This window comes from Cricetulus griseus, unplaced genomic scaffold, assembly GCF_003668045.3.
Source record: "Cricetulus griseus strain 17A/GY unplaced genomic scaffold, alternate assembly CriGri-PICRH-1.0 unplaced_scaffold_1, whole genome shotgun sequence".
Lineage (NCBI taxonomy): Eukaryota > Metazoa > Chordata > Mammalia > Rodentia > Cricetidae > Cricetulus > Cricetulus griseus.
The window spans coordinates 4,248,801-4,260,577 of record NW_023276808.1 but is presented as its reverse complement, the minus strand read 5'-3'; the positions used below and the strand labels follow the sequence as shown (position 1 = coordinate 4,260,577).

Below are 11,777 nucleotides of genomic sequence, written 5' to 3'. Positions count from 1 at the left end.
CAGATAAGAATATAGCTGAGTATGATAGCAGAGACAGGCAGATCTCGGTTAATTCAAGACAAGTTGGACTACATAATGAATATGATAGTAATACTTTTCTCAGACACACACACACACACACACACACACACACACACTCACTCTCTCTCTCTCTCTCTCTCTCTCTCTCTCTCTCTCTCTCACACACACACACACACAGAGAGAGAGAGAGAGAGAAATATACTGATAGCAACAAAGCCACAGCTCCAACGAGTGACATTCCCCATAAGATTGTGGGTTCAATTACATTAAGACTACCAAAATTCTTTTCTTTTGTTGTGATTAAATTATCTAAATAAAAGCTACTTTTGTAATGAACAGATTTGGTTCTTATTCCTAGGGCGGTATCTATCATTGTGGAAACATAGGAGAGAAACTCAAGTCAGTCACTGAAGGGAAAACATGTGGAATCATTGTTTCTTGATTTTCTCTCTTGCATTGTGTTGGGACCCAGCCCACACGGTGTGTCTAAGAGTTGTTTTCCAGCATAACCACAGGTAACTCCTGTTTTCCTGAGCTCACCCCCCTGGAATCAATATCCCTTTGACCTGGGGTTTTTGTAAGTTAGTATATAAGGCTGCTCCACAATAAAGGTGAGAGACATTCTCTCAGAAAAAGACCAGGAGTCTTGTGGTTCATCCAAATCTCCAGGCTTTTGCCCAATACTAGGACTTAGTGACCAAGAGTAGCCACAAATGGAGGTTTCACTGACATCGGGAAAGGAGACCCTGAGAGATCACCCTCAGAAGGCTAGAAAGCAAGTAAGGAGTTGTGAAGGTGGATTGCAAAAGGTACTGGAAAATAGGTACCTCAACTCCTGAGAGAGTTGGATTGTAAAGGCACTGGAAAAAAAGATACCTCAACTCCAAAGAGAGTTGGATTGTAAAGGCCCTGGAAAAGGGAGTGCCTCAACTCCTGAGAGAGTTGGATTGAAAAAGCACTGAAAAAGGGGTGCCTCAACTACTGAGAGAGTTGGATTGGAATAGAGATCACAGTCAATAACACAGGTAAAGTTTAAAGAGACAAGGTATTGGTAAGATTTAATTTTAACTTTGGATTAAGCAATAATGCTAAGAAAATTGTTAAAGAAATGTGGAAAATCTGCCACTAAGGAATCCTTCCTCCCTGAGCTACCCACCAGCAGCCAACTGACCCAGCAGCCTGTGCCCTTGTCCACTCGAGCCTGCTGCATGCTCCAGTCAGCCAGCAAAAATGTGGTGTGCACAGGCTGGCTGGAGAAATTGCCTCCTGAGAAAAAGTCGGGGCACTATGCTTGGAAGAAATGCTGGTTTACATTCTAGCCAGCTACCTGTGCCAAGCCACATCCAGCCTGCCTTGTCCACCAGTGCACATCAGAAATATCAATACTTGCACCAATGCATCCAGCTTCTCTCAGAGCACCGGACCGGAAAGTAATACAGCTGTACAGAAACTTGCTCAGGGCAATAGACACTGTGCAACACTGTCATCAATGAGCCCCCTTTCAAGACACCTGGCACCAAGTTTTTTCCAGCTCCTCCCAGTACCTATGTTCTACCTCCAACACAGACTCCAGAGACAATGAGGAGAACTATGTCCCTATGCAGAATCCAATGTCTTCATCCTCTGTACATAGCCCTGGACTTTCAGCTGATCTCCTAGAGCCCTAATTGCAAGCCATCCACATCATCTGTTGCATTGGATGAGGAAGGAGAATATGTCCAAGTGGATAAAGAAAAGACCCAGGCCCTACAAAAGACTATACAGGAATGGACAAATATGCGGCAGTCCTCAAGACCCTCCAAAGATGCCAAGCTGTGGTAAGGATGGCCATCCCTGACACCTCCTCTCCTTTGCAACTATTGTTCAAAAGATGTATCTTCTGTATGTATGGTGTGGCCACACATGTGTGTATGAAATGTGATTGTAAATGTGTGACTGTTAACAAAAGAATGCTATTGTTTTGTCTTTAAATCGTTAATTGCTGGGGAAGAGGCAACAGTTGTTAAAGTAAAGGTTGCTTGGGAGGGAAATTTCTGGTTTTATTTCCATGGAGGGTGAAGGGCTGGTATAGTACCAGGCTTCATTGGGCAGGATCCCATTAAGCAGTGACCCAGGTGATCAAAATATTTGTTTTCATTTAAATTTGGTTGGTTAGAAATAGTAGTGGTCACAGTCAATCACTTTTAAAAGGAAAAAGTAGGAATATGATATAGAAATTATCCTTTGTATTGGAATGGATCCTCATTTGTTGATACTGTGTATTGGAATGGATCTCCATTTGTATGAAAACATACAAGTTATGTTTTCTAGATATATAGATATTCTTCAAACCTTTAAAAGACCTACAGAGAATATGACATTTAAATGGTTTAAGGTTTTTTCTTGACAGAGAGACATAACTGCTCCTGGCACACCAATTACATCTGAGCAGAAGACGGGCATCCAAGAAACTCATTATAGAGTTGACTTTGACATGGCAAGACAAGCCATTTGGGCAAGAAGCTTCTCTTGCCTGAACTACTTAAATGTTGCTTTATAAACTGGACTTGCAGGGCCCACAGGAAAATGCCTAAAGAGTTCCTGCTTCATGGAGGAGTACAACCAGCCAGTGCAGGACAGTTCAAATTTTCCTGCTTCATAGGCTAAAGTTGGATGCCCCAAGGTTACCAGGAAAATTTGGGTGGGTGGGTGATTGGAAAGCAGTAGGTCTCTGTCAGTTCAAAAGTTTATATATTATCCTTCTATGGTCTTTGATGGAATTGAAGATAGATAGTTATAGTAACACACTAAGATAGAATTGTTAAAATCTTATCGTTCTTACTTGATAACTGTTTTGTTATATATAAAGAGGGAGATGTTGTAACCCAGCCCCCTTGGGGTCTCTAAGAGTTGTTTTCCACCATAACCACAGCTACCTCCTGTTTTCCTGACCTCACCCCACTGGGATCATTATCCTGTTGTGAAACCTTTGACCTGGGGTTTTTGTAAGTTTGACTATAAGGCTGCTCCACAATCAAGGTGACAGACATTCTCTCCAAAAGCCCAGGAGACTTGTGGTTCATCCAAATCTCAAGGCTTTCACCCAATACTCAGACTTAGTGGCCAAGAGCAGCCACAGTTTTGCCACTATGTTGTACTCAGCTAGCTCTCTTAACAAGCCCAGGCAAACTTGCTCACAGACATTGCCAACTCAGTGGATGTCTTCTTCACACATAATGCATCAGTCAATATAATCATTTCCAGGCAAAAATCAGACACTCTGATCTAAGAAGACACTCAACTGCTGTTCTCTCTGATGAACCGAGGTTTTGTTATGTTGATTCCTGAGCCTATTTAGGAGACAGAGAAAATAATACATGATAAGGTTTTAAAAATCCAGACCCAATATATTAATCGTATCCATCACTTACACAGCAAAGACTCAAGCATGGGGACAGCAACAACTGGAGATTACAGATTTGCCAGTATGCCAGAAAATGGGAAGAGGCAAACATCTAATAAAGATGAAAAAAACTAAACCTTCTCTCCACATCAACTTCACCCAAAAACAAATCCTTCAGGAACTACAACATAAGAAATTTTATGAAAACACATTGGTGAAGGTCCAACATTTTAAAGTAAATGTATATAACTCTGTTGCAATTATACATTACAAAAAATGAGTAGACAGATTTGCATAATATGAGGTCTAAACTTGTCACAAGGCACAACAATCAAAAATATATAAAAATATTTTGGAATAAATGAAGGGATTGGGGAGAAAAATGACAAGAAACAAGTCAGGTAAAATAATGGCAACTTTTAATCAAAATACAAAAGAAAACGTAGGAAAGGAAAAGAGTGATCTTGAACAATGCTCCCCGTCTCCCTATAATACTATGGGTATAAAATTAAATAAACCCAGACTTCACAACATTCACAAAATACCTCAAATTGACCCTAGAACTGTCGTTTCTGACCCTAGTGCTATCAATAGTTTTTCCAAAAACAGAAGCACCATGCTCTAGAGATCTGTACAGAAATGAAGGTGATCTCTTACTATGGATCAAAAGCCCCTTTATTTGATTCATATAAATACAACCCCACTGATGCTCATTCACAAAACAACATAGAAAGATAATTTAAAACACAGGGAAACCAATGGAATCAAGCTGAAAAAAATGATATGGTGGATGCACAAACAGCCACTGTGGAAATCAGCACGGTGGTTCCTCATTAATGTGGAAATCAGTCTACCACAAGATCCTGCAATTCAAATTGTTGACCAAACAAGAAAGATATCTTTCCAACTACATTCATAGCAGCATTATTGGTAATAGCTAGAACCTGGAAGTAACCTAGATGACCCTATCTGAATAATGGATAGAGAAAATATGGTACATTTACACCATGGAGAACTACTCGCTGGAAAAGAAAAGCAATGGAATAATAAAATGTACAGGCAAATGGATAGAAGTATAATAATCCTTCCTGAGTAAGGTAACCCATTCACAAAAAGCAAACATGGTATGTACTCACTTATATATGGGTTTTGAGGTGAACAAAGGATTTCCAGTCTACAATCCACAATGCAAGGAAAGCTAGGAAACAAGGAGAATCTTAAGAGAGACATAGATGACCACTCAGAGAAGGTGAAGGGACATGATCTCTTGAGTTAATTGGGAGCATGGGGGTAGGGGATAGGGAGTAAGGAGAATGAGAAGGGGAGAAGGGGAGGGGAGAGGAGGACTTGATGGGTCAGGAAGATTGAGTCAGTGGAAGAATAGAGGAGAGCTAGAAAAGAGAAGCTATAATGGATGGAGCCATCATAGGTTTAAAGACAGAAGTGGCACTAGGGAAATGTCCAGAGATCTACAAGTGTGACACCAAGTAACAATCTAACCAATAGTCAAGAGGTCACCTTAAATGCCCTTTTCTGATAATGAGATTCTTGACTACTTTATATGACATCCTAGAGCATGTTTTAATGAGAGGAAACAGATGTTGTATATCTTCATCAGAAACATAAGTTAGTGGCAATTTCTAGGATCAATACATTTGTAGTTGCCAGGATAATATGAAAATTGCAAGTCATACAGGGTAAACAAGATTAATGTCTAAGAACTTTTTTTCTTAAGCTTGCATACTTCATTACAAAGAAATCATATAGAGAAATACAAATTAGCTTTAATGTATCACTGCCTGATTGAGTGCATCAGTTAATCAGTAAGTGGGAGGTACCTTGAGTCACAGGAGCCGTGGGCTTTAGCCTGAATATCCTATGGCACATGTCACTCAAGGCAAGTAGGTCAGGCCAACTGCATGGTGCCCTACAGAGACTTTTACCCACTAAAATTCTGACACCACCAGGGTCGGCCATTATTCTGATATTCCCATCTTTCATGTCCTAAAACAATAGCCAATTAAGGACAATGTAGAACATTTAGGGCTTTTACCATCTGAAGTCTTGATACTATCAACTTCTTCCAAAAGTCAAGAATCCCATATCCATTAGAGCAAGAAATAACTTTTGAAGTAACGCTTTATATTCCAACATCCTTCACTGTTGCTATGATTAAATTATCTAAGTAAAAGCTACTCCTGTAATGAAATAATTTTGTTGTTACTCCTAGGCCACTGTCTATATTTTTGGGACCTCATGAGAAAAAAACACATGTTAGGCACTGAAAATAAAACATGTGGAACCATTGTTTGTTTGTTTGTTTTTTTTTTTTTGTCTTTTGGTTTGCCACTGTCTTGTATTCAGCTAGGTCTCTTATGCAGCCCAGGCCCACTTGCTCAGAGACATTGCCAAATCAGTGGAAGTCTTCTTCCCACATCTACACTATCATTTTCAGGCAGAAATCAGACATTGTATTCTAAGAACACACTCAATGGATGTTTATTCAGATGTAGGAGTTGTCATGTTGACATCTGAGGGTAATTAGGAGACAGGGACAATAATATATAAGAAGGTCTTAAAATCCAAAGACAATGTATCAATTACATAAATCACTTAAGCACCAAAGACTCAAATACTAAGATAGCAACAAATGGAAAAACCAGTATGCAAGTAAATGGGAAGATGCAAACATCTAAGATAAAGAAGAAAAAAATACCATCTCCACAGCAACTTCCCCCAAAAACAAACCTTCAGGAACTGATAACATAAGAAACTTTACCAAGACAAATTGGTGAAGGTCCAACATTTTTAAGGAAGTGAATATAACAAGGTTACCATTATAGATTACAGAAAATCAGTACACAGATTCACATAATATGATGTCTATACAGGTCACAAAGATACAACAATCAAAAATATGCAAAATATTTATGAAAGAATGAAAGGGTTAGTGAGAAAAAGCCAAGAAATAAGGCAGCAGAAGCAGTCAACTTTAATTAAAAGACCAAAGAAAACATAGGAAAAGGATGATGAAGACCAATGTTACCCTGCTCCCTATAATTCTATTTATATAAAAATTAAATAAACACAGACTTTCAAACTTTCACAAAATTACCTCAAGTTGACCCTTCAACTTTGTTTCTGACCCTCAAGCTACTGATATTTCTTCCAAAACCATAAACACCATGCTTTACAGTTCTCTCCACAGTGGAGGTGATCTCTTGCTATGGACCAGCAGCTCATCATAATTCTCTTTGATTCAGGTAAATACAGTGCCACTGATGCTCAATCAAAAAATAACATAGAAAAATAATTTACACCCAGCCATTGGTGGCCCACTACTTTAATCCCAGAATTCAGGAAGCAGAGGCAGGCAAATCTCTGGGAGTATGAGGCCAGTCTTGTCTACAGAGTGGGTGCAAGGATAGGCTCCAAAGCTACACACGGAAACCCTATCTCGGAAAAAATTAATCAAAATATATGAAGCTTTGCTGGGTGGTGGTGGTGCACGTGTTTGATCCCAGCACTCAGGAAGGAGAGGCAGATGGATCTCTGTGAGTTTGAGACCTGTATATTCTAGAAGAGATAGTTCCAGGACAGCCTTCAAAGCAACAGAGAAACCCTATCTTGAAAAACCAAACCAAAAAAAATAAAGAAAAAGAAAAAGTATTTAAAAGACAGATAGACCAATGGAATTCATTTGAAAACCATGATATTGACACACATACCTATGAATACATGATTTTGGACAATGAAGCTAAAGTTATACAATGGAAAAAATAACACATCTTCATCAAATTTTGTTGGCATAACTGGATGCTGACGTGTAGAAGACTCCATGTCTATTGCTATGTACACAACTTAACTCCAAATGGATCAAAGACCTCAACATAAATCCAGCCATACTGAACCTATTAGAAGGAAAGTGGGCAGTACCCTTGAAATATTTATACAGTACTAGACTTCTTTCTGAACATAACAACAGTAGCACAGACACTGAAATTGACAATTAATTAATGTGACCTCCTGAAACTAGAAGCTTCTGTAAGGCAAAAGACAGAGTCAGCAAGGCAAAACGGCAGCACACAGTATGGGAAATGATACTTATCAACTGCATATTTGCCAGAGGGCTGATTTCCAAAATATAGAAATAACTCAAGAAGTTCATCACCAGAATACCAAAAATCCAATTAAAAAGTTAGGTGCAGAATTAAATAAGGAATACTCAATAGAGAAGTCTAAACTGGCAGAAAAAATATAAGGAAAGTGCTCAATAGCCTTACACAGCAGGAAAATGCAAATCAAAAAATGCTGAGATACCATATTGTTCTTGTCAGAATGGCTAAAATCAAAAACACCAAAGACAGTTTCTGATGGAGATGATGTAGAAAAAGGTGAACACTCCTCCAGTGCTGGTGGAAGTGCAAAGTACTACAGACACTACGGAAATAAGAACAGTGGATCCTCAGGAAAATGGAAATCAGAGTCGCACAAGATCAAGCACTTCCACATGTAGGCATATAGCCAAAAGAAGCACATTCATACAAAAAGGAGAACTGTTCAACTATGTACATACCAGCATTATTTGTAATAGCCAGAAAGTGGAAGCAACCTAGATGACCCTAAACTGAATAATGGATACACAAAATATGATATATTTACCCAATGGAGTACTACTCAGCAGAAAAAAACAATGGAATATTAAAATAAAAAGGGAAATGCATGGAAGTAGAAGAAATAATTCTGAGTGAGGTAACCCCAAATGATATGACAGACGTAGAAAATCACTCATGGAGGCCTCACATTCAACCTCACATTCCCTGGGGAGCAGAAAGGGGATGGAAAAGGGGGTCAGTGAGGGGCATGGGAAGAGGGGGGAGGAAATTGTGATTGGCATGCAAAACAAGGTAGTTTCTAATTTAAATTAAAAAATGGAAGAAATGCTCCCAATTTCCATGGCCTATGGAACATAACATGGAATCTGCCCAATCTACCTGCATAGCACCATGAACACTTGAGAAATCTCTGCACATCAGAAACTCCTTTTCTCCCCTGGAACTAAACTTCACTGAATCACATCATTGTGTTTAGTTGCACCAACAAGTTACGAGCATAATAATCATGTATACATGAAAGACAATCCACATCACCATTTTTCTACAAGTTCCTAAACTATTTGCAATATCTTCAATAAAATCATGAGAAGAAATACAATATTCAGAACTTCCAGAAAGCAGACCTTCAGGTTTCTTAATTGTCTTCCCACTGCTACCAATAGCACTGCCCATATGTGAACACTGGACAGTGATACTGCAAGAATTTTACCCCTCCATGCTAGGGATGCAGAGTTTCCTCTTACCAAGTAAATCCATATTCGGAGGCCTGCAAGACAAAGGACATTGCACAGCTCAACATACATACCAAGAGAACTACACACTGGCTCATGTTCTGTTCAACTTCCAACAGAATTGAAAGCTTACTGGGTGGTGGCATGGTGGCACATGTCATTAATAACTGCACCAGGGAGGCCAATGCAGTAAGATCTCTGTGAGTTCAAGACCACATTGCTCTAGAGGGTAAGTCCCATTAGGACATAATTGTTAAACAGTGAAACTGTATCTGGAAAAACAAGCAGCCAATAAATAACTAAGTAAAGAAAAGAAATGATAGCTCACCAGACCTCCTACGAACACCGTACACTCACTAAAGTATAGCTTGTGGTCTTTCATACAACTCAATTCAGCAAAGGCAGAAGAAACCATCGCAAGAACCCACAAATTAACTGACACTAGTACTCCTGACTGCTAACACCTGCCCCTCAAGATAACCTACATTGTCTAAAGCCAACCTGGTAGGACTCATATTAGCAGCTTCACTACTGGGTAATCAGAGATCAAATTACTCAGACAGAACAGTCCTTCCAGCTCTGCCCTAAGAGCAGAGTATACAGAGCCCTAGTCTAAAAAGTTTGTATTTTAGTAGCAACCCCTCTTCTCTCATATAGTACAACCTGTTCCTCACCCAAAGCACAGGGTTCTTTATTTGCACATTCCATTACATACTTAATGTCCTGTGCAAGCAAACCATTGCCTCAGAGCTGGAAAACCCTGAGAGCAAACACAGGTAACATCCACACAGCAACTGTTGTTTCCATGTAACTGAGTTAAAGAAAAGCAGGCCACAGAATAGAAAACAATGGAGTATTATTGATAGTGCTTGGAGGCTGAAATCGCAAGTTCAACATGATGCATTTCAAATGTCAAAAATTATTTTGAAAACATGAAATAGGTTTTATGACCATGCATTCCACAGACTAGAGACTTGCATTATAGCAGATGAAAAGTTTCTCATACCTTTCTTATAAAGATGAACACCATAAATAAGAAAGATTCCAGTTCTTAGAAGTGCATACTAGTAGTTAAGTAAAATACAATCACACAGCCAGGATATTCCTTAAGTAAATTCTTAAGTACAGGACTGACGGGAAACAACGGGTCATTCTTCAGTGACAGTGTCCTGAGGTGAAGGTCATGGGGATATGAAAGATAGAACAAGTAGAACATAACAAAGGTAAATGCTAGGTTTGTGAGTTATTGCAGATGATATGCCACAGACTAACTAAGCTTCTTGACAAGAATAGCATCCTGTACACCACACAAATTGAGTGGGAGGTTGGAAGCATATGGTAGAACCATATAAATTCATGAAAATATCATATAATTGGAGAAATACAGGAAGAGACTAGTCAAACAATTCCACACAACAGAAACAATGTATCTCAAGAACATTACTGACTTAACACAGTGGCCTTAGGACAGAAAACAATAGCTCCATATGCTAGGAAGAGTTTGGTTCTCAGGATTTGAAGAGACACTTCCAAATGTTCCTGGCCCCAGACCATTAACAACTCTCTAAATCATACTGCAGATTTTAGAAAGGAGCTCTGAATATTGTCAAAACATCAGGCCCCAATGAAAGCTCTCAAGGCCAAACCACAAACTGTTATTGAGTCCATCCAGGCTGAGGGCTTAAATGAAAGTCTTGCTTAATGTGGTGAGTTCTTAACAAAACCCGTGTTTTATTTACAAATAATTTTTACCTGGTGTCATATTATCCACCTGACAAAACTGTGATTATTCTCAAGAAAAAAAAAAACTAGAATTTTCTGACACCAGGATTTAAATTTTTTTGTGACCCTGTAATGTCTCCTTGTCCAGCTTGTTAGAGGCCTGTTCTTTGATATGGGGAGGGGCCTGGTGGCTTGTGGTAAATCAGGGGTAGATTCTTTGCAATGGTTTGGAGCCAAACGTCTGGAAAATGCTTATGAACAAATGTGTATCCTCGCATCCAAACAAGGCTGGTTAGAATGTACTTATCTTTGGGTGTTTCACAGGCAGTCCTCCCACAGCTCAATTCTATTTTGGGAGACATTCTATTTCCTAAGCATTGGTAAATCCTTTATATCAACAATTCTACTCTCCTACATTATGGAGTATAGAAGAATGCTACCCAACACATGAGATGCCTCTGGACAACCTGCACAAAATTAATGAAGAATGGAGATTGCACGTAAATGTTAAATGCAGAGTGTTGAATGTCAAGAAAATACTGGAAAAACTAGTCATCTCGGGGATAAGCAAGCTGCTTTCCCTATAATCTACAAGAATTTTGCAGTTGTGCCAGGTGTTAGTGGCAAACACCATTAATCCCAGCACTTGGGAGACAGAGACAGGTTGATCTCTGTGAGTTCAAGGCCAGGCTCGTCAACAGAGTGAGTGCCAGGATGAGCTCCAAAGCTACACACAGAAACCCTGTCTTCAAAAATCCAAAAAGAAAAAAGAAAAAAAGGAATCTTTAAGTTGACTAGAAACCTTTTCCTATATCCATCTCCCTGCTCATAATACTCTGATCAAATTAAGCCTGCAGAGCAAAATTAGTGACAGACCTCCCACTAGGTCACACAATTTACATGGGCCAAATAGGATTTCCCAAGACAGGGAATCTGGCCTCACTCTCCCCACAGATACAAGGAGGACACAACACACTGTCTGCCACACCTCAGCATCTGATCCTCCCCATCTGCAGACAGCATCCCCTAGCTCACCATTTTGTGGTTTTCCAGATCACTGAAGTTCTCAGCTCAGCTCCCTGCAGCAGCAACTGCACCACAGGAAACAAAACCGCTGTCTCCTCTTCAAAGTCAAGCCTGGTGAGCAGAAGAGCCCTGAACCTCTTCTGACTGGCAGGTCTCCTGGAGGGCCTGATTGGATAGTGAGGCTTGAGTGACAAGAGCGCCTCCCATAGGGTTAGAGTGTGCTTAAAGACACAGTATTGTGGTTCCTGGCCATGCCTCCCACACAAGAAAAAATCCTTT

At 39.7% G+C, this 11,777-nt stretch overlaps 1 protein-coding gene across 1 annotated transcript in view; it reads right to left on the bottom strand.

The window, feature by feature from the left end:
• The window catches only part of LOC107977609 (zinc finger protein 431-like), a 156,707-nt gene that overhangs the window by 118,404 nt on the left and 26,526 nt on the right, over positions 1-11,777 (bottom strand). Inside the window, exon 4 of the mRNA XM_035453572.1 lies at positions 1,566-1,572. Coding sequence (XP_035309463.1) covers positions 1,566-1,572 — 7 coding nt within the window. The remainder of the gene's footprint in view (positions 1-1,565; positions 1,573-11,777) is intronic.